The sequence below is a fragment of the Pipra filicauda genome, unplaced genomic scaffold (assembly GCF_003945595.2).
Source record: "Pipra filicauda isolate LSUMZ 115617 unplaced genomic scaffold, ASM394559v2 scaffold1_size10287979_pilon, whole genome shotgun sequence".
In the NCBI taxonomy this organism is placed as follows: domain Eukaryota; kingdom Metazoa; phylum Chordata; class Aves; order Passeriformes; family Pipridae; genus Pipra; species Pipra filicauda.
In genome coordinates this window covers 9,449,985-9,474,564 of record NW_024104310.1, presented here as the reverse complement: position 1 = coordinate 9,474,564, position 24,580 = coordinate 9,449,985, and the positions used below count along the sequence as shown (strand labels likewise).

Below are 24,580 nucleotides of genomic sequence, written 5' to 3'. Positions count from 1 at the left end.
ATTGCTAAGGACCTCCACGAGACAGAATTCACATTGCCAAAATGCAGTAGGGGTCCTTATAGTCAAATCTTTTCTTCTTTCTTTATTCCCCGCTGTCACTTAAGAGGTTGCTACGGCTGGAAATACAATTTGCTTATCTGTGCAATGCAGTGAGACAAATCAAGGCTTTCATTATATGCTGAATATTACTCTATTCAAACCTGCTCAAGTAGCTTCCACTTCACCTTTCCTTTAAATTAGAAGTTACAGGTTCTTCCTAACTAATCTATGGGGTTTATGATAAAAGGAAGATGGACAGCCAACTTTGGCACAGGGGATCCATTTCAACAGCTACAGACATACCAAGAAAGTTAGTGATCACAAAACCCTCTGAATTTGACTATCAAAAATTCATTAGACGATTGCAATAGTTCAAGAACACAAGTGCCCAAAAGCAATCTCTTTTAATGTTTCATAAAGAAATATGAGAGATAAGAAGAACTGAACAGCTTGACATTGCTATTAAAGAACTTGATTCTTCAACCCCATGGACTTTTATCAGCACTTGCACAAGCTGTCTTTCATGTGAATTGCTTGCATGATTTATTCACCCTGAGCAGCACCTGATAGTCATCCAGCCTGCGTGCTAATAAACGTCAGTTAATATTGCAAAACACAGCCCTGCTTTATGAAATGGGAACTGGAGCACACTAACTGAATTTAGTTTAGCTCCAAATTCCTTACCTGGTTTAAACTGCTACAGTCATTGAACAGCCATTAAAAAACCACTTTGAGTATATATTGCCCTGCTATGGCAATATTCCCAGAGGTTTCAACCTGAACAGTGATTCAGGATCTGGCTAACAGAGAGATTTAGCTCAATAATGACTCAGAGGATGAATCTGATTTTACAGCACTGAATAATCAGAGGAATTACAGAGATCAATAGAGTCACCCAGGAATAATAAAAAAAGAGAGCAGGATAAAACCAGAATTCAAATTAGCTTACAGCAATATTTCAGAAAAAATGCTCTTATCAAATAACAGGAACATTTATTATTAATGAAGGTAATGGTATGTAATCAGGTTATGCCACTGATGAATCAGGGGGTTTGACTGTATTTGTCAGAGTGGTGGCACTTGCATGTTGAACAGAATTCTGTTCTTCCTAGGTATGTGTCTTGAAGGTCCTCCACTATGGACTCAGGAAAGCATAAAGAAAAGACAAGCATTTCTGCAGGATAACATCCACCCAACAAAATCTCTCTTATCCCTACTACCAGGAAATACCTTTTTTTTTTAATATTTTTGAGCTGTAGACTCTTCTGTAGTAAGTTTAAGACTCTGGGCAGACCTTTATTGCAGCCTTCCAATACTTGAAGGGGGCCTATAGGAAAGATGGGGGCAAACGTTTTAGCAGGGCCTGTTGTGAAAGGACAAGGGGTAATGGTTTTAAACTGAAGGAGGATTGGTTTAGATCAGATATACAAAAGAAGTTTTTTACAGTGAGGGTGGTGAAACACTGGCACAGGTTGCCCAGAGAGGTAGTGGATGCCTCACCCCTGGAAACATTCATGGTCTCTGAGAAACTTAACCTGGTTAAAGATATCCCTGTTCATTGCATGGAGGTTGGACCAGATGAGCTTTAAGTGTCCCTTCCAACCCAAACCATTCTATGATTCCGTGAAATGCTGGCAGAGCACAAATCAATTTGTAGCGAACAACATTTCTGCCACTACAACTTAAAGGCCCCTTATGTTAACTCAATAAGCACACACCCAGACAAGGACAGGCAAACTAGAGAAACACCTCCCCTTCTACTGAGGTGGAAGGAAGCAGAAAGAAAACTACTGTGAGTGTTTCCATTCACATTTGCAGGGCACAAAGGGTTTGAAGGCCTTCAAGGATGCTGAAGGGGCTGTGGGGGATGCAAGGTGGTGTCACCCAGCTCAAGCTCACGAGAGCTTGGTCAGGCACGGGGTGCTCAGTGCCCTGCCCAGTGAAGATCTGGTCCATGGCATGTTTCTCATCACAGGTACTACCCCCACATATGTCTGTACTCACTAACATTTTTATTTTTGAATTTATGGCCCTTTTAAATTCCTTGGAGAGTCCAAAGTTTGTGTCTCTAGTGATTACTGGTTTTACTTTAAAGCCACAACAATTAGTCTTCTAATGAGAGCTTTAATTGGGTAGTGAATTAAATATCAGATGATGTTGACTATTCACAGTGGCAATGGAATTCCAGAGAGTCACAATTCTTTAAAAATTTTGTTGTGTTGATGTGAGTTTTATATTCCCTGTTGTACCTTGTTTCTCACAGTTGTACATTGATTCCATTATTTTCAGCTTCGTGTTTTCACATGACAAAACCCCCATCCATAAACCAGCATATAAAAATTTCTGAAAAAAATATACCAAAATGTATGGAAATGTACATATAAACAAACACACAGAGCCATGATGTAGCAGTGAAATGAAATTGCCTGTATAATTGGATCTAAAAGTGGTAGGAAGAAACTTATTAAAAATGAATATCATAGAAAGGCAATTAAGAATTTTAAGGAAAAAAAGCCCTGATTAATTAACTGCAAATTATAAGTATTACTTTGAATTGGGTTGTACAGAACAGGATCAAATTACCAATTATACTTGCCTGCTTTGTTCAAAGATCATGAATGTGCATTTTAATTTGCACTGGAGAAAGCTAAATATACTGAGAACCAGCATGTAGAATTTTGCAGAAATCGCTGGGGATGAGGGGGAACTCCCCCATTACCATATAAATGACATGCACAGACTTATAAATGACATGCAGTAGATCCAGCTTGTATTGTTCCTTAGGATGTAGCAGGCAAATACCGGAAATTAAAATAAAGCTTATAACCTACCAGATAATAAATGTAACCCATACCCCACAAATCCCCATCTACCAAAGATAATTTTGTCTGCTGTTTTCTGCTGATTAAGGGTGGCTTTGGAAAAAACCACCCACCTCCTTTCCCTTCTTTATCTGTTGCATTTATTGGCAGGATGGAGATGGCTCCATTTTTATCTACCTAACAGCTCACAATACCTAATGTAGATTAATCTTTATTTCCAAGGTCATCATAGCCTGCTCTACCCTTAAAAACTTCTTATTTAGTACTGAGGACAATTCCTACATAAAAACAAAACCCCCAAAACCAAAAAACCCTCACTCATTACAGCAGTTCCTGTTCTGCCAGTATATTTTTACCATGACATCCGTGACATTAGCAGTGCTGCTGTGTCGAGGTCATGGCTCACCAATATTTCATTATTTCCTGCAGTTCTCTGGGAACTGGCTCTGGTTGTGTGGGGTGTTTGTTGAGCACTAGGCACAGCCAGGGCACAGCACATACCAAGCTGTCGAGTACTTTCCCACCACCAGACTATGAAATGTGTGTTTTGAAATACCTCAAAATGTTCAGATGGCAAACATTATCAAATTGCAAAGAAAATACCATTGCCCTTGCTGAGTAGGACCAGAAATGGTAGGACAAGAAATGGTGAGTTGTACTCTTTGCCATTTACTGTTTATCACTAAAAAAAGTAATTTTCTAAGTCATGTTATTCAGAGAGTATTTGGATGTGGTTTGCACTCAGAGGAGTCAATTTTAATATACATATTGTCCTTTCTTTCTATGACTTCCTTGGATGACTTTCATCTTTTCTTGGTAACTTTTCTCCTGGAAAACCCAGCAGCTCTGGGCTGGCTGAACCAGATGACGCAGGGCTGTGGCAGTGCCTGAGGTGGGTGTTCTGCCCTGCTCCTGTGGGCACAGAGACTTGTGTGTGGGAAGCTTCATCAGGGAGGGAGGCTGCAAATTACTCTTGTCTTCTTCCAAGTGATATTTCTCTGTCATTTCGTCCAACCCCTGAAGATCATGAGCCTGCAGCTATAAATCCCAATTATGTCGCTGGCACCTTGGGTGGGAGGTTTCATCTTCATCAGGCTAAGCAGGATTCCACCAGGATGTGAAAATACTCAAAGCATGGTTACATCATGATTACACATATTTTTATTATTTTTTCTTAGCATGAAGAGCATTTCTTTAAAGAGGGCTAACAGGATGTCTGGTTTATGTTTTCCTGATCTACATTCCTGAACTGAAAAATGGACCATGATATACTGCTATAAACACAACTACCTGGCTGGGTAATTGACTATAAATTATCTTTCTGTGTCCTATATACTCAGAGAGATGGTTTAATGCAGTTTTAAGTCCAAATTAATAACTAGAATTAATAATGTATCTAGTGATACATACTTGTTTCTCAGTGTGATATAAAGAAATGTAACAGTGTCATGCTTGCCCAATAAGGACTGATGTGTTTGAAGGAGCCAAATCCACTCCTGTGCAGTCAAGCAACTATTTCATGCTTTCTTCCCTTTTTCCAGTGGTCAGCAAAATATGCACTCTTTCCACCAAACTAAACTAAAAGCTTAAAATGAAGTAAAGTCAGACTGCAGAAATGACTCTCCATCTTTAGACCCAATTTAGCTGCTATGTTGAAGGCAAACAGTTGGTTTGTCCTCTAAACAGTATTTCAGCTGTGCTTTTAAATGTGTATTTTCTTCTAGAGGAGAAGAACAGGTCAATCGTGGGACAGTACAGTTCAGGGACCATCTCTGGATGTCCCAGGAAAGTTATTTTGCTGGAACCAAAACCAATGTTTTGTGATCTAGTGTTTACCATCAAGCACTTGGTGGACTTGCATGTGTAATTTCTACAGTCCAAGCAAATAATTCATGCAGTGAGCATCAGTTCTGTGAGGGGAACAGATAGTTTTAATCCTAATACCAGTCAGGGACAGGCCTGGGCTTTGTGCAACATGACTAGATCTACCATGTTGCTGCCTTCCTCCTCTCCCAGGGAAAGAAGCTGTGCCACGACTGGATTCTGCAGTGGCCCTTTTGCAGACTCAGTGGGACAGAGGAAAACAGACCTCTCGACTTCTCCACTCTTCCTGCAACTTCCCTTCAGCTGAGGTGCCATTCTGCTGTGCTGTGCTGAGAAATCTGCTCATTAAAGATAATCTTGGGCCTTGGTAATTAGGAGATCACGTACTACAACACTTCCGAATGGCAGCTCACACCAGGAGAAAATTGTTGTTACATCTGCATTTCTGTCTTGCTACTCCCACCTCTCACCTCGCACCACATGCTCTCTGCTAACAGAGCCAGAACAACACCACTGAAATTACCGTTTCTCCTTTTTGGGTTTATTATTCTGTCTTGCATAATTTTAAATCCTGCAAAAGTGCTGAAACGTTCCTGATGTGTGACAAGCTTTCCTGGTTCGCTGTTTGCCAGGTCAGCATCCAGTTCAAATTAGTCTCACTCACAAGGTCAAAATCAGATGCCCAAAATTCATAGGCCAACACTTAAACAAAAGGTGTCCCATAAGCAGCCTTGTGTTGTTCTTACTCCAACAACATAACATTTTAAGTGGGTCACTCCCCAGAGAGAGTTTTAAAAGGACCCCGAGTTCCTGAGTGACAGAAGTGAGTTTCTTGTTCATCTCAGTGTGCTCACTGGAGCCATATATAAGCAGGATGACAACTTCTCCCACCGTGGCTCCAGGTCTGGTGTTTATCAGTAGTGCCCATGACCCAGATCCACAGCTCCACTGACAGACCTGCTGAGATGGGGAAATTTATAAGGAAATTCCCAAATCTACTCCCTGCTCCATAGTGCTGGACAACAATCACATCAGTTTCCTGAACCTTCTCCTAACCCTCCCATCCCACCACTATTAAATATCCTCAGTAGTTGCTGAGAGATCCACAGTTGTATCAGATGTTAAATATTAGAGAAAAGAGTTGAGAAGCACGAAAGGATTCTAAAATACCTACATTTAGCTGGAAAATTATTTATCCAGGGTGTCGTCACACATGACATAATCTGGGCAAGATGTGCTACATCTTATAGGCTTTTAGACCCTTATCAAGAGCCCCCACACATACAGGCCTCAAGGCAATTCACAGGGTGTTGGGGAGAGAAGGGTAGAGAGGAGGGAGAGGAAAAAAACAAGATAATTTTAAAGCACCATAATTAATCCTTTCCCTTCTCGTGTATTTATGCAACTTTGTGCTGTGCCTCCAAGGGGCAGCACAGCCTCAGCTATCACATCTGAAATCCTTCAGCTGCTGGGCATACAGCTCTCACCTCCTGTCCTATTCTCACCATTTCTAACCTGCTGGTGATATCCAGAATAATACACAACAGTCTAAGGGTTAGGTTGGGTCAGTTCAATAATCAAGTGAAGTTTAATTTTTAAAATGAGATACTGAATCTTTTAAGTCATCTCCATGCCTACAGTCTGAGGCAGAGACTAGAAAATCAAAATAAATGCAATAAATACAATGATCTCCAGATAATTCCCACCAAGTAAGATTTATTTCTATGTCTGTTTTCAGACTGTTGCCTTCAATTTTAAAAATACAATACCATGAAAACATAATGTTTTGCTTTTAGGAGCTGTTTTTCTTCAGTTCTATTTCTTACCAGTTTCTCGAATCTTTAATCTAGCTATCATGAAAACCTCCTTTAAAAAATTGCTTTTGATGTAGTCTTATGCAGTAGCTACTGGTGGTTATTTTTTTCCCCTGCTATTGTTGTTAAATCAAATACAAGGCAATTATTCAACTCTGAGCAAAAGCAAAACTGATGTAGGAGGCAAATGCTTGTGAGTCATAAGTGCAAAAAGGGAAGGGCTGAAGTGATTTGCTGCTGTTTTCTGGGATTTGCAAGGCAGGTAAGAGTCCATCAGCCCCTTCACAATCCAGAACAGAAGTAACAGTCTGACAGAGCTGGGGCAGCTTTAACAGCAGATGTTTGCCTCCTGCTCATAGGGTGCCCCATGGGTTGGAGGGGCTCCTGCTCCTGTCAAAATCACTCGGGACCAGTCCAGCCTTCCTGTACAGTGACTTGCACAGACACATCTCTCCAGTTGTGCATCCCTCATATCATGTGACACAAAACTGAAGGGGACTCGCCAGGGGTCTGTGCTGGAGGTGATCCCCGGGATATGATGAAAACAGCCAGATCTGGGGTTTCGCACAATGTTCTGCATTTTATTTGGTTTCTGGGCTCTAAGGTGAGACTCTCACCTCAGTTTTGTGTTCTAGTTTCTCCCATCTCATCTAAAACCAGGTCAATAATTGTGCCTCAGTTTGCCTGTTTCTAAAAAGATGGCAATAATTCCTGTTCTACCAGGACATTATGGGAAATTTTATTAATTGGTGCCTGCAAAAGGCATTAAGATCAAGACAGAATAATTGCTTCAGTGTAGGTCACAATTAGACTTGCACCAAGAGATACATCTGAGCATCATCTGTGAAGCTCATTTAATCTTATTCTCGCATTTTAGCTATGAGGTGTGTGGGTGCTAAGGAAGGGAGCTGTTCTTACCAAGAAGGGAGCTGTTCTTACCAAGAAGGGAGCTGTTCTTACAAAGGCAACCACTTTTAGTATTTAGTATTTAGGCAACCACTTTTAGTATTTAGTATTTAGCACGAAGTTCAAGCACTTTGTTACACTGACACCCAAACAGCCCCTGCAAGGGATGTTAAACACAGTGGAGACCAGAGAACAGTTAATGCTGCAGTGAAGACTGGAAACAGACCTTGCAGTGGAGCAGGACAGAGCTGTCTGAAGGGAAAGCCAGTGAGGCCACCAGCAATCCCCACCCTGGGAGGAGACGCTCTCCTTGGCTGAGGGTCATCTCAGAGGCCAGCACTAATCTGATCAAAAAGGGGATTGTGAAAGCTTATCCGACTCAGACTGTAAAATCATGCTCTTGAATCCTAATAATTTCTACAGCAACCAGTTGTCACGTCATGAGGAATTACGAGCTAAAGTTAGGGGGGAAAGAACAAGTTGACACACTTTTGTGAATCCCAAATCCTGCCGCAGGCAGAACTTTAAGACTTTCCTTTTAAAAAAACAGTTATATTTCCATAGAGCGTGCTCTAAAAAGTACTTTGTGAAAAAGTAAGGCTCGTGTTTCTAAATGTGATAGAAATGGGGATTATCCCAGGAAGTATCCCAGAATTATGAAAAGATTTTGATAAAAATCAAAATTAATGCAGAAACTTCGGAGGCAATTTCAAGAAGACACGCAACAGAATGATGAATTTTTGTACTCATAAAATCTTTTAAATGATATAATTTCCAAAAGAGACCTTTTTTCTTATTCTTTTCTGCAGTCTGCTCACTTTTCCACTGAATATTTTATGTAACAGCATTTTGAATTAAAATTCAAGTCAAAATCAGCACAAACACACCATCAAAGAACCGACCGCACACGCTAATCAAAAGTAAAATAGGGTTTCATCTCACATTGCTTCTTTCCAATCAGGATGCTATTTGCATACTATATTTTTTCCAGCAAATCATGCAGATTTCTGGCTGTTTGCAGCTCTCCTCTCGAATCCTGATGGAGAAAGTAGCTGCTCCAGCTCTACATAGTCTTACCACATGGTGGCAATGTAACCTCCACCTTCCTACTAAGGAGGTGAGCTGTCTCTGATTTCCTCCTTCATTACTTTTTATTCACTCTAATTATCATATTTGTAGGTGGCAATTACAGACTTCTGAGTTTTCTGCTTTCCATTTCCTCTATAAATTTAATAGAGGCTTGTTGGGTTTATTTTTCAAATAAACTCTGCAACATTTCTAAGGATATTAAACCCTGTAATATAAGAGTTTTTCTTTCAGTTAATGCAATATTGCATGTTTCTCTGATCTCTAATGAAGTTTTGAGGACCACTCTGGAATTATTCCCTTTTGCCAACAAGCATTTGCATACCTTCTGTTTTAACTCTTTCTTTCCTAGATAGTACCTCTCCTATTTAGTCTATGTTGCTTTTCTTGCCCCATTGGAATTGGGAAAAAAAAAGAGAAAAGTCTGAATTTATTTAAAACCAGCTTAAAAAGAATGCATGAAACACAAAAAAGAAAAATTAGGAATATATATATATAACAACAACAGGAAACAGTAAAAGATTCCGCCTGTAAAGGAAATACAGATGCAGAAGAAAAAGTGATCCATGAGAGATCAGGCTTTTGTAAACCACAGTAAGGAATAAAATTGTAGTCTACATTTTAAATTATTGTGCTACAGAGAAAACTAAAAAAGAATAAAATCTATTTGTTACTACTTCAATTTGCAATCAGTATGTAGAGATAGTCTGGATCTAAAGTATGATGTAAACCTTTTTTCCTGCATTTTTCAGAAAGTGTTGATATTTCTCAGGCTGGAATATAACCATACCAGGTCTCAGTAGAAGGTATTTTTCTCTGTTACCCAGCCCAGGCACCACAGATTTAAGCCTTAATTGGTTATAGGCAAGACTACAGCACTATGTAAATTAAAGAAAACACTCAAAAGGAAAAAAGTCTTGAAGTAAAACTCAAAAAAGTTTAAGAACATGTACATTTGTTAGGAATATCAACTTCTGCTTAACTCTATAATTTTGATCTGAATCTAACATATAAATCACGGTATTGTACATGCTAAATGAGATTGTAATTGTGAATTTTACACCTACTTTTCTGGTACATTTGTGTGAATTATGGGAAATATTTTTCAGCTAATAGTTTGGAATTGAAGAACTCTGCCCAACAGACCACAGTGGTCACCCTTCCCTGTATAATCAGTGCCAGGTGAGATGAAGAGTAAATCTTTTCTTGGTGTAGCTTACATCCATATACCCAATACAGCTGCAAGGCCATCTAGGGGACTTAGCTACATCCCAGGAAATTTTATGGATAAAAACACAGAGCACTTGATAGTTTGCTTTAGTACTATATGATGCTTCCACTCTCATTAAAATCTGAAAAAAAACATTTAAAAGTGAAAAGACATCCCTTCAAAATCCATAACTAAGGAATTCACTAATAAGAAGTATTTAAAATTACTATAAATAAATTACAATATTTAGCTCTTAGCAGCATTTTGTGTTCCTGTCCTGTTTGATGTGACTCAAAACAACAGAATATTTTTTTCCAGTGCAGAGTGACACGTGAGAACTTGGAGAATAGGGCACAACAAACTTTTAGTCATTAAAAATACAATACAAACAAACAAACAAAACCCCCTACAAAACAAACAAACACACAAAAACAAAAAAAAAAAGGAAAGAAGAAAGATATTCTGATCATAATTTTCTTGTATGCAAACAGCAGCTTGTCAAGCTGGGAGCACAAGCTGGCTACAAGTGTGATCATTCAGCACTGGGATGACAGGCTGACACAGGCGAACACAGAAATGACTGTGATCCTTTTAGAAGAAAAGAAATGGGAAGAATGGTAGTAAATCCAGCTCTGCATGGCTTGGCTGTGCTGTGGAAACAATTTTCAAAGTAGGAAACTCGGTTTGCAATGGAAAGAGTAGAAAGCAGGCAAAGAAGCTGGGCAACACAGAAGTGGTTGGTGCTGCTCTTGCTGGAGGCTGCAGACCTGAGCAGATATCACCACACAGGTTTATTCCTCACTCTTATCTCTGGTGCAGTATCTGGCTCTGCTCTGGTGGGCAATGAAACCTGGCTCGATACCTATCACCTCATCTGCAGCCTCTCAGAAATCCCGGTGGATGTGGGAAAAGGCTGCAGGGAGGCAGAGCAGGGTGAAGGTCAGAGCAACACCTGCTGTTATTTGCCAGGGATTTGAAGGAAAACATCTCCTACATGTTACAGTGTTGCTTGGTCGCTGCGGTCCTCATCCTGGGGCGGACTGAAGGTTTCTGCCATCCTCCTGGATTCACTCCCTGCTGTGTCACGCTGGCTGCTGTGTGTGGGGTTTGCAGGCACCTGGCATCCCCAGGCCAGCACACAGCAGCCAGCACATCCCTGGCCACCTATATTTTACTACTTAACCATCCAAAAGCTTAAATATCATCTTTAAAATACGCTATTTCCCTCCACTTTTCTAATTACCATTAACTCCGTGGCATAGTTTCCCCTTAGACCTGCACCCACTGAAGACTGGAAAGCAGCTGGTGCAGGAGCTACACCATATGGTAGTTACTTATAGCAACAACTAATTGAGTGTTGAGGGTGATACAGTCCCTGGATGCTTCATCTTCTAGAAAATGCTGGTATACAACCTGATCACTTTAATGATCTGCTCTAGTTCTCCAGTTCTCCTGCTCCGGAGCAAAATCCAGGCAGAATCACCTCCCTGTCCTGGTTGTTATCAACACTGCAGTCACCACTGGACTTCTTTGCCCCAGTTTGAAAAATACCATGCGCTGCAACACCCAGATCCCTCATATTCCAAAGATCTGAGGTCCAGTGGAGAGCTGGTAGCTCAAAACACTGGTGGAAAAACAAGACTTGTACTCCCAATACCAGGATCCGAGCATGTTGGTTACTATGCCTCATGCAAGGCCAAGCACATGCAGCACAGATAGGAATGTTGAAGGTCTTTTTTCACATACAGAGTTTTAACCTCTTGCCTGTTCTGTTGAAACAGTGAACTTGAGCTCTGTGTGGGCATCCCTGGTCCCCAGTCAGCCCTTGGCAGTGATTCACCCTTTGTATTTCCCATGTCATAACTCCTCTGTCCTCCTAATCACAAGCCCACTTTGACCTCTGACTCCCTACAGCTGGCACAAGGATTTTAAGTTGTAGTTTTTTAACTGCACTTCAACTTGGTTCTTTGTTTTTTTCAACTTGGTTCCTTGGGTTTTGTTTTTTGAGTTTTTTGTTTGTTTGTTATTTTTCTATTTTATTTTATTTATTTTTTTAATCACAGGAGCTGAAGTACACAAATCATAAGCTGACTTGTGTCATCATTTTGGATATTCTTTTGATTTCCCTGCTATTATACAACAATGGACAGGCCAACTGTGAGACTCACATATCTCAGCAGAATTTTCATCCCTTTCATGTAGCTTCCACTCGTTCTAATTTGGACAGAGTACATTCATTTTTTTCTTTTTTTTTTTTTTTATTTCTTAAGGCAGATACTCTTTATTCAGGCCAGGAAGCAGTGAGACAAAGAGGACAGCTATTTAAACAGCTTGTAGCTTTTCCACTGGCCCCTGAATTTCCATAAGCAAGGCTGTACCAACAAAGAACCATGCATCAAGGAAAAAAACTACAGAAAATGACTTTTTAGGTCAAATTGATGGGATTATGCACTAACATAAAATTTCTATGGCTATCTTTCAATTTCATTATTTCTTTCTGTCCTTTTAATCACTTCTTGATTGTAGCACTTTAAAAACATGAAGCTTGCTTGTTTTCTTTAAAACATGTTTTTCAAATAAAAGTACTTGGACACTCCCAGAAAAAGAAAATGAGCAGTTTTCCTCAGGGGAATAATGAGGCACATATAAATGTATCATAATAGAGAGCTCCATTCCCTACACCCATCTTGTCCAAGCAGTTTATGTGTATTCACCCTGTTATATATAAAAACAGGTATTCTGTAAATTCTGAAGGGATATTCCAAGAGCTCTTACAATGACTTTGTAATATCAGAGCCAAGATGTCTAACTGCAAAGATATCAGAAAAAGCCATCAAAACTGTATATATAATCATAAAACTTCAGATCTAGAAGCCCAAAGAAATTGTCTAATCCCTCCCTTGCACTGAAATAAGATTGATGTCTATCTCAACAAGCCATGACAAAAATCTGTCTAATTCACTCTCAAAAATCCCCCAGGACAAAGGTGCCTACAGTATCCCTGGGAAACATGCCCTAACAGCTATATTTCCACCCAATAATACTGTACATAGATTTGTACAAATTAATTCAATTCTTTTAATCTCTTACAACATTCTACATCTTGGAAGACTCTTATGTATATCACGGGCCACAGGCTCAATTCTACCAACATGGAAATGACACATTTTTGTTTTACCCACAGTGAATCTGATCACCTGAATACATTCTCTGTGTTTTATCCTATCAAACCACAGATATGATTCTATAGAGGAAAAGCACAGCTCTCAAATTTGACTGAATTGGAAAATAACATTCCTCTCTTAATTTTCTGGGAATAATATCAGTTTAAGATATTTCCTTTGAAACTCTGACAGTGGATATAAAGCATGAATATTACAGCAAGACCCTATCATTCAGCATCCTGGTGTGGATCCAGAGCATCACTATTAGCTTTCATGGAGTTATTCCAGACTTCAACTTAGCATGGCATAGGTCAAAATCTGTTCTGCAATATTTAAAGTGCTAGTATACTAATTGGTTATTAAAAATACCAGCATAATCAGAAAATGAGGACACAGATCTCCAATAGACAATTTAACCCAAGGCCACTGTAATGAAATTGGTGCAGAGAAATAGAACTCCTGTACAAGCAGAAAACCATAACAGCTCTGTTATACCACATATAAAACACCATTTTTTGGGAAATATTTGACTCAAGTGATACAATACCTATTTTATGATACCTACCAGGCCTTCAGGGCAAACAAACCCAACTTCACTCACTGAACACTTCTTAAGGGGCTGGCAGCTACTGGCTGACCAGTGACATCAGGACTGACAACTGGCTTCCTTCCACTGCCCCAAGGAGATCACTGACCACAGTAAACAATATTCTGTTTTCCTTCCAAAAGCCATCCTGAAAACTGAATGATGGTGATCCAAAAATTAGAGGATGACAGGTGTTGGTTTTGGCCAGCAGCCTCCTTCCAAACAACCTTCTGCAGAAAGGGAAGGTTAAAGACTGGGCTAGAGCTGGCAAGGTTTCTCATGGTGCAGTGCTCAATTTTGAAGCCAGTCCAGGTAAAAGCACATTTTAAAGTTTTCAGGAGCTTGCTGATTTCTAGGCAGGCATTCACAATGGGCACTGCAAATGGTTCAATTTTCCCTGACCTTTGCCTACTGAGAAGGGCCAGAAGCCTGTTCTGGTGATGCAATCTGTAATGTGAGCTTCCCTGGGACAGGGGAACCTCCACCAAAGCAGGAAGGTGAGGGAGCTTCTACCAAACCTTTCATGACATTATCTGGTGAAATTTAAGACTCTCTTTTCCTCTGCTTTTACACGGAGAAGGCACAACAATGTTGCATCTATTTCATCTTCCTTGAAACAGAATTATGTACGGTGGAAATGTCCACTTCAAACATATGGCTGAGGTGAAGAGCTGCTCTTCAGTCTTTCTTTAACTGCAACTAAACTGGGCAGATTTTATGCCCATTTGGTATAAATCAGCATGCACACAAGGTGCACAAAAATATAGTCACCTTCAACAGGCAGCTAAATAATGGCTAACTGGGACTTGTATAGCCCCAGGAGCCACACAGGAGCTGCATATACTGAATGGGCAACAGTGAATGACGTCCAATATGCAAAACAGAGAAAAACTTGCTATTTTAGTATGGTGACAATGTCACTGAAGCACCACACTGTTTTTGCTACCTCGCCTGAACAAGCACACTAATGAGAGAACAAATTCCATGCAGCTTCCCCAAAAACCCTGAAAAACACCAGCATGCACTTGAGGGCAAACTAAGGGCTGTTAGCTTTGAAGTGCATTTGTGGTCCTATCTGATGCTATTTCCCAGTTCCAAATGTTTCCCATATTCCCTTCACCCTACAGCAGCTGTGTAGAATTGCAAAATTATCCATGTCTATGAAATATTTTCTTTGTGACTCATAATGTGAAAGTTCTTAAAAGCAAATTAAAATCTATAATCTCTGTCCCAATGATTCTTCACATATCTTGCCAAAAAGGAATCTTTCATAGTCCCATTAGGGCTGGTGCCTTTAGCTGTCTGGAGCACTGGTTTTTGCATGGAAAGAGATTTATTTATCCAGAGTATCTTAAAAAATGCAGTGATGACTCAGTCTAATTCTTCATCTCAACCTCCCCCAACAGGTCTTGGAGCTACTAATTATTGGGAAAGGTTAACCCTGACTGTGAAATATTAGGATATGTCTCCTCCCTCTCTGGTGGCACTGAACAGGAACTTTAGGACATACTTTCAGACTAATTATGAATGTCCCTTTTCAAATTCAGGCATAATTTGATCATTAAAGTTCCTGTTTCCAAGCAGAAACAGCATTCTCATATTATACAATGAAAAATTGAGCACACCACCAAATTAGTTAAGGCATTGCTGCAGCAGAATTACTGAGCATTTTCCCAGCACTGAGACTTCTTCCAGAGTCCCAGAATTAATACTTCTAAACTTAAGACATATGTCTACTTAACTTGCATGAAATACTATAAGCATAAAAGGTACTGCTCATAATAACTGATATTTCATTTGGCAGCTCCTACCAGGCGCTGCTCTTCTGAGACCAGTCATACATGCTCTAAATATACCCTCTGATATTTTTTGAGAGATGCTGATTAAATTATGGAAAAGATTTTTCTTTATTACTGTGTTCTCTTTCCTCTCTTTATAAAGTCTAGAAAAGGAACAGAAGCACTGTTAGCATGAATCAGCCAGGAGCTTTGGATGTGTAGTTCCCATAATCTCAGAGAGAGTTTCAGGGAAACTTACGTGAGGGGAAATTGGGGCCCTTTACTACATCTTGCAGCAAAAAATTCTGCAGTTTCATTGTCTTGATGGCGATGACATCCTGGCCTCCCCCACCAGGTGTCACTGCGAAGTCACGTTAGAGGATCTGTTGGTGATCACGCAAGACGCAGGTAAAACGAAGATTAATAAGGCACAGGAATTATCTCTGAAAAAAAAGTCTTTTTCCCCCTCCTCCTCTTGATTCCTAGCCAAAAATAAAGCACAGCAATGCCGATGTGCATTAAGCTCAACAAAGCAGATATCAGTTTTAAGTGATGGCTGCGTGTAGCTCATCTTGTGTAAGAGTTTTAAACGTGTGTCATGACAGCCAGGGCTGAGGTTTCATTGCCAGACGTTGTTCCCTCTGACATGAGGATGAGGAGATGTCCAGATGAGACGTCACAGCCATGGTGTCAGGACTAAGTCTGGAATGGGGATGCTCTCTTTGAGATGATCTTTAGATTTAGAGACTTCCAGGACAAACCCTTCTGATCCTCTGGCGGTGACATGAGATGAGGGGGTAACTCACATGCAATTCTTACTTTTGCAACCAAAGTCCCTACAACCCAAAAATGTGTCCCACAGACCCAACTGCAAAATAGTTTCTAAGTTTTTCTAGTTTCTACTCCTACAACTGTGGGCACATGCAGCAAAACACAGGGAAACCCCTCAGTTTCACACTTTATGGGTGGAATAGGACCACCTATAGGTGAAAATCCTTCCTTCCCCTCCCACCAGTGGCAGCAGCACACACCACTGTGCCACATGCTGCTCCTCCATGATTTCCAAGCACACACTTAGCAGTAGAGCATAATTCCAGAAGTTATCTATCTATATTTGTGAACACACACTTGCTCAAAGGAGACCACACTGGGACTTTAAAGCAGTGCATCCCACAGAAGGTCTCTGTCCTGCTAACAGGACACTGAATTACTCTGCTGGGGTATTCCTGGTCTGGAAGTAACGTGCCAGTATGGAGGGAAGTCCTCCTGCCCCATTCCCCAGGATTCAGCATCACACAATCCTAAGCTTAATGAGCTTCCAAACTGCAACACAGGGACATCTCAACCTTCTCTTTGTCACTTAACAGGATCACAAAGGTGACTTCTGTCAGACTACCTTGCTGCCACCCTTCCTCACAATATCTGAACAGCCTCTCTAAGTGCTTGGTGGCAAATGAAGACACTTTAATTATTACACTAGATCAGAATTGATTCCTGTGGAAGAGTGCCCCAATTAAGTGTTTAAATGAAATGAGTTTTACCTGCGCTTTACTTTTTAAATGTACACTAGTTTTAAAAAAATACTATTTATATAAAGAACATATAAATACTCTTATCCTATTGCTTTGGAAGTACTTTGTGCTATACCAGCATCTGTTTTAAAATTATCTTTAAGATTCATTTTTGCTGAAACGTATTCTCAAACCAACAATGATCATACAGCAAACTGAAATATAAACCACTCTTTGCTGCTGCTATGCATTTAAATGTGTAGCTGATTTCAGCTGCAGAACTTTAAACTCTCTTTTATAGGATATTACTCCATTTTAGTGTAAGCATCTATCAGGCACAGCTCTGAAAATGTTCAGTCAGACTGTGAAAACATTGTCAATGCCTATTTTAGTAATAAAACCCATGTTTAATCTATGCTTTCATGTTACAGTAATCTATGTATCAATCTATAACCTTCCAGCTAAATGCACTAAGTAGATTAAGCTCTGATTGATTTGAAATGTTTTTCACTATATTATCAAAAGTCTACAGATCAGCATAAATACCTCGAAGAAATTTTTTCCCCTTTGGCAGACTTACAAAAACAGAGCTTAACTTGAATTGAAATGAACTTCAGCATTTTTCCAGGGCAGAAAGTCTGTCACTTCTACTCTAGATCTGCTCTGCTTCTGGACTTAGTAAAAACCTGTGATTAGTAGTACAGTGCATCTATTCTGTTGTGACAAAAGCAATGACAAAAGCAAAAGTTATGAAGAAAAGTGTCCCCTCCAGGTCTACCTTTCATATGAAGTGTAGAACGAGTAGAAGGAGGAGAAGGAGTCACCCCAAAGGGTGTCACTGCTGGGATTGCCATTTGCAGAGTGTGATATGAAGACAGCTCACAGAAAGGGGAGGGAGGATTGTTGTTGATGTGCTCCTGCTACATACAATAAAAGACATTCAAAATCAGCTTCTGCAAACAGAAAACACCAAGTTTTGTTATTTTCTGTGCTGCATTCAGGGAAAGCGAGAAGCAGGCTGTGAGCTGTCACAGTAACCGAGCGGGTGCTGCGAGGAGGCTCGGCTGTCGCTGCCAGGGGCCACCAACTTCAGCAGCAAAAAGAGCACGTGCGGAAGAGGAGTGCGCTGAACTCTCCGCGATCCCGCTTCTCGCAGCTCCTTAGCAGACTATCTGCTGTAGATGCCTGCACAGATGGAACGAGATTTTTACATATGCTCAGCATCCATCCCGGTGGTTCGCTGAGACAACAGCAGTGCAAACAAACACGGGCCTGAGCATCCCACCCAGCTCCGTCAGGGAGGTGGGGAAGGCACGTCTACAAACGGCAGCGTGAGAAGAGGGAAAAGAGCCCTGAGGTGGCAAATTCAAGTCTTTGCTCAATTTTCGAGCATTTCGAGTCAGGTAGGTATGGATTTAAAATGTTGCTCCGGTTTATCCTGCTGAAGAGGTGGTGCCCAAGAAAAGAAGAAAATTTGGAAAAACAAAGGCACTGGTAACAGTGTATTGGCAGAGCGTCCCAACTTCTGCCAGGGCAAAGCTTCAGCCTCACTGACAATGACACCTGAATTCCCATGGACTCTGATGGGGAGGTGTCCCTCATGTCTCAGTGCTCCTTATCCATTTACCACCATGCAATACCCAACTTCTTCTGGGATCCTGCTCCATCCATCCATGCACGTAGACAGCTGGCATCTGAACATGGTAGATCCATCTGAACGTGGTAGATCCATCTAAACATGGTAGACACTGTTGCCCCTCAGCTTTTTTCAAGCATCTGCCACAAGTCCTCAGCCCCGATGCTGGTCCCAGGCTTATCTCCAAGAAGTTTGCACAAGTGACGTGGTGCATGAGAAGGAGCTCAGCTCACACTGTTCAGCTCTGGATTTGATTTTGGATTCTGCACCTCACTACTTGGGAACGTTTATATGTCGGGTTTTCCTGTAGGACCTTCTACGCCTTGCTTGTGAAGTAAGAGAATTATTTAGTTCAATATAAACTGTATTTGGACACAAACTGATATTTCCAAAGGGATGGTATCTCTTAATTCCTTCAAAACATACTCCCAGTGAATAGCAGGCTCAGTGGTTCTAATCTGCTCGTGCCTCACAGAGAGGTTACAGAACCTGGCTTGGGATAACCAGACTCTGTTTGATCACACATTCATTTCTTACCCTGCTACATTAACATAAAGTTTACAAGCAAGTTCATTATAAAGGACAAACGTGAAAGTCAATGTCAGCCAAGAAATTGCCTGAGCAATCCTATAATTGAATAAAAATGTGTGTCAGCAAAACAGGTGCCATCATGAGCTTGCTGGTGTGCTTGGAGTTCACGGGCTTGACAAACTCCTCTCAGCGTGGTGCTGTGTGTGAGACTCTACAAGAAAACCTTATGTACTAAATGATGTTTATCAGCAAGATGTGGGTGGTAGTAGTAGGCACATTTGACCTACAGAGAGAAACAGGCCTGCCCACAACTGCTGTAGCAAATTAATACATAAAGAAAAAAGTGAAAGAAAATTAGCATTTTGTAACTTCTTAGTCACTCCTCTGGTGTCCTTCACAAGGAAGAAATTTACTTGCAAATATTCTGTGGTACAGTGTAAAGACACATTTAAATATCAAGTGTAATAAACTGCTATCAGATTTTTCCACTGATGTGTTTGATGAATTTATACACTGATTTATGGAAACAGCTTCTTAGAGAGTGGCAAATAAAGTAATTTAGTTTAATTCCATAATTTTTGAGTTAGATGTTCTCAGCTTAGCTGTGATACAGAGTAATTTAAGGAGTGATTCATATTCTTACACCAATTAATGGCAACTGGCATCTTGCAACCTATCCTGTTCTATTAAGCCTCAAGAAAACTGGGAGCAGTCAACAGGACAGAGTTAATAGATGTGTCTGGAAACTTTCTGTAGAGGTAAAAAAACCTTGGAACTACGATGGGAGCTGTAGGAGAAAGTGTGACTTTAGAGGGAAACTGTGTCACAGGAAAGAGACACTGCCAGGTCCAAAAACCAGGATCCTTGTGAGAAGGAACTGCTCTCAGCATTAGATAGCAACAGAGAGGGATGCACGTTGTCTGCCTGTTATATTTATATGTATATATTAAAATTTTAATTCTGATACAGTATTAGCTTAAAAGCCCAGAAGAACTGGGGATAGCATGGATCCTTTCCTAAGCCAGGGAGCAGATGAGATCACTTTGCAAGCAGCTGCTCACAGACACCTAAATGGCCATTTGCCAGCTGAAAGGATCAAAGCAGTGCTTCAGAGATGACCCTCTACCCTGTCAGGCTCATTTTCAAGGGAAAGAAGCCAATTACTGGGAGAACCTGTTTGATTTTAGAATTTTTTTTTTTTAGGTAGCAAGATCTGGGCAGCTTCCAGGGCCCACCTAGCACTGTGGAAAACAGATAATCAAGGACAATTGTTTCCTCGCTTCTTCCTTTAAAATAAAACCCCTTCTCCTCTCCATTTCTGTCCTTTTTGTGATTTGAAAACTGGCACATCTATAAGTGATTGCAGGGGCCATTAAATAATGAAGCAGTTCTGTTCATTAAAGCTCAGTGATTTATTACCTTTGGATTAAGGGAAAGAAAACAGCCTGAAAACAGAATTCTGACATCATTTCACATTATTTCCAGTCCAGCACATCAGGCAACTGTTAGAATAGCAGATTTTCAGCTCCGTGCTCCACCAGTCCCCAGAAATGCAATGCTGGATGTCTAATCCAGCCAATTCTGTAAATCTAGAGTGTAACTCAAACTCATGACTAACTACTGCCCTAAATGTTGTGTCCTACCTTCGTACAGCCAGTCGCTGAGCCCATTGAAAATAACACCTTCCTTTCCTGTGGAGACCACTCGGATGGCTTGTTTCCCCACATGAGCACAGTAATAGATGTTATTCTCAAAGATAAATATCTGATTTGAAGGGAAAAAAGAAAAAGAGAACAGCATTAAGCAGTGGCTCCATTATAAAATGTTGCATTTTGCTTTTACAATAATTGGCAGCACAAAATCACATTTCACATTTTTATAGTGTCTTTTGTCCGAAAAAAAGGATTTCCACAACTTGCTTCCAATGCCATCAGCTAATAGAAAGATGCTATTTTACAACAAACTGAAGCCTTGGTGCTTTGGTACAAGTTTTATGTTTCTCACTCCTGTCTTTGTTTCAGAAATTGAACAGTGTAGTTAGAGGGCATGACATGAAGAATGCCGACACTCAGGATTTTGAAAAAGTGGTCTAGGACACAGTAGCAGTTTGCAGAGCTGATGCTGATGCTACGTGGTGACTGAACTGGCTACTGAAAATGGCTTCTTGCTTTTTTCCAACTCCTCCTGCTTCCTTAAAACACAGCTGGCAATCTTTTAGATAAATCTGAATCTTGTTTTTAATGCAGATCCAATGAGATAACATTTGCTATTGAATAGGGATAGTCTATGTGACTGTACCACGTTGGCCAACCAAGCATGAAGAGGTTGGTGTTTCATCTGGGGAGCAGGAGTTTATGCTCCAAGGACACAAAGGGGTGTGCTAGACCTCCCACCCTTCCCCAGTCCCCAGGTCCCCTTCCTCCAGGAGCCAGGGTAGGTGGGACAAAGGCCATGGGGTCTCACCTCCCTGCCAGCATGGATGCAGCTGCCAATAACCTCCACTCCATATTTGGAAACCTCCTCCCTCATGTTGCAAGACTCTAGTGGATTCAGGTTGCTGAAAGATTACATGACCAAAATGTCATGAAATCTCACAGCTCCCTGGGAAGCCAAGGGCAGGCTCACACTAAGGTTACCTCTGTCTGCCTCTGCAAACACCTTCTCACAAAGCTGGTGCTGTCTGAGGGAAAGCAAATACATCTTGGAGAAGAATTAAGAAATATAAAATTCTTATCAATCATAAAAATTTAAATTCAAGATTGTCAGGAAGGCAATCTAACATAAGACTCCTAAATAAGCCCCCCACTCTCTTTTAAAGAAAATTTTTTCAGTCATTAGATCTACTGCTCTAAGAATGCTCCCATAAGTCAGGCTCTTCATTTAGGTGTTTAAATGCTGATCAGTGCTTTAGCCAGCCATTACATAAAAATATTTTTCCACGGCATCAGTCTTTATAATGTGGTTAAATGCTTTGTTCTGTGTTTCGCTGTCACCAATGACACAGTTCCTGTCCCCTCACTCCAAAGTCAACTGCATCCTGCTCTTGGTAGAATCATAGAATCACAGAATCATTTAGGTTGGAAAAGACCATTAAGGTCTTTAAGGTCCCTTCCAACATAAACCATTTTATGATTTCACAATTCTGTGATCATTGAGTCCAACTGCTAACCCAGCACTGCCAAGCCCACCACTAAACCATGTCCCTCAGTGCCACATCTACACGCCCTTTAAATACCTCCAGGGGTGGTGACTCCACCACTGCCACAGGCAACCTGTTCCAATGCTTGAAAACCCTTTCAGTGAAGGAATTGTTCCTAATATTCAATATAAACCACCCCAGCACAACTTGAGACCATGTCTCCTTGTCTTATCACATGTTACTTGGGAGAAAACACTGACCCCCACCTGGCTGCAGCCTCCTTTCAGGCAGTTGAGGAAAAGTTTCTCTTCAGCTTCCTTTTCTCCAGGGTAAACAATACCAGCTCCCTCTGCTGTTCCTCATAAGATTTGAGCTCCAGACCCTTCACCAGCTCTGTTGCCCTTCTCTGGACACGCCCCAGCACCTCAATGTCTTTCTTGTAGTGAGGGGCCCAAAACTGAACACAAGATTTGAGGTGCAGCCTCACCAGTGCTGAGTACAGAGGGACAATCATTTCCCTTGTCCTGCTGACCACACTATTTTTTGATCCAGGATGCCATTGGCCTTCTTGGCCACTTGGGCACACACTCGCTCACGTTCAGCCAACATCAACCAGCTCCCCCAGGTCCTTTCCCACCAGGCAGCTTTCCAGCCACTCTTCCCCCAGCCTGTAGCGCTTCAGGGGGTTGTTGTGACCCAAGTGCAAGACCCGGCATTTCACCTTGCTGACCCTCATACAACTAGCTCTTCTTTTAGATGGGCATCACATTTGCTGACCTCCAGTCAATTGGGACCTTCCCAGTTAGCCATGACTAATGGTAAATGATGGAAAGCTGACTCAGTGATCACTTCTGCCGGCTCCCTCAGTACCCTTGCGTGGATCCCCGCAGACTTGTGTGTGTCTAAGAGGTGTAGCAGGTCACCAACCATTTCCCCTTGGATTATGGGGGCTTCATTCTGCTCCCCATCCCTGTCTTTAAAATATTTTTAAACTCTACTCAGACTGCAAAGATGTACTGAACAGGGTATCAGAAAGCTACTTAGACTGAAAGACAAACTGTTACCATAATTTAGTAGACATTTACAGATGGGTTTTTATACACTTGAAGATATTGGAATAAATGTTATGTATCTTTACCATGACACTAGAATGCAATTTCCCATGTTATGAAAAGACAGAACTGTGAAAAATACTTGCTTTCAGTTTCTGTTTCACATCCTCTTACAGTTTATGTTTCACCTAAAGATGAGCTGGAAAGATTCCAGAAGAAAGTATACATCCTAATTTAATTTTGGCAGCAGTTATAGTGAGTTTGCCTAAGGGTAAAACTTATGACTGAAACTGTAGCTTGCTCTTCTTCCTTTTAAACTAAGAAGAGCTGCACTCAATTCATAGGTTTTGAAAGTAGAAAATACTTTGTGGAAGATACTACTTTCTCCTTGAATTTTAGTAAACAGAGGAGCCAGATAAGGGATTCCAAGTAAAGAATTTTATGTGTTAGCTAGTCTGCATATGGGAGGGTTGTTGAAGCTTAAATATGCATAACAATCAGGAAGGTTAAGCAGAATAAGAGACTTTGGACTCAAATAAATCCAAATCTCTGTGTCTGAGCCCTAAATGTGCTGAGGCTGCTTGGGTGGGAGCTGTTCTGTGACAGGTACACAAGCAAGTGGTGCAACCCTTCCCTTGCCCAGATTCTTTCAGCAAAAGAAGGTTTAATGATATTTTGTACTGTATTAAATTTTATATGAGTTTACAGGAAAAATAAAGAAGGTGGATTGACAACCTGTGCCTGCCCTTCCCCTTGTAAAGCATTGGAATGTTTTCTGTCTTCACTGTTTTGTCTTTCAAAGCCTCATTGCACTAATCAGGCTGTATGAGGTATCTGGTAGCTGCAATGGAAAAATAATATAGTGCTCTGACTTCAGACTGTCTCCCATATAATTCAGAGCCAAACTGCAGCACCTCATAGAGAATTTAAAATTATCCTCCTAACTACAGTGCCTTGTACCCTAAAAACGTCAACCATAATCAAGATAAAAGATAACTGAAGCAGCACAAGGAAGATTTCTGTGTAATGTATCTTATAAATTAAGAAAAAGCTTTTGAACTTCCTGTTATTCATCAAGAAAGAAATGTCTTTGGATTACTTCACATTCTGGGTTTGAAAGATATTTGGTGATCTTATGAAATACCTATATAGTATTTTTTACTGTTTTGGTTTTATGACATCAAAGCAGTGCTTTCTATCAAATGATCAATCCTGTCAGTTAATTAGAGGATAAGAAAATTTAGTAAAGAAAAATAATAAAAATATGTACAGACACTACTTTCACATTCTTTTATGCTTGTTTTACATAGCATTTCTAGTCAAACGTAAAATGATGACAGAAGGGGTAAAGCTCAGTTTTATGATTCTCTGCACAGGAGACAAAGACCAGAGCCAAAATTTCTGGTGTCTTCTCTTCCAGTGTGCATATCTGAGCAAGACTTTACCCCAGATGTTCTTGCAATATATATGCCTTAAAATCCA

General features: G+C 40.7%; 1 protein-coding gene across 4 annotated transcripts in view; it reads right to left on the bottom strand.

The window, feature by feature from the left end:
• Positions 1-24,580, bottom strand: part of DPP6 (dipeptidyl peptidase like 6) — a 547,732-nt gene that overhangs the window by 62,941 nt on the left and 460,211 nt on the right. For all 4 annotated transcript variants that reach the window (XM_027727817.2, XM_027727819.2, XM_027727815.2 and 1 more), the window contains exon 8: positions 20,551-20,671. In XM_027727817.2, the coding sequence (XP_027583618.1) occupies positions 20,551-20,671 (121 nt within the window). The remainder of the gene's footprint in view (positions 1-20,550; positions 20,672-24,580) is intronic.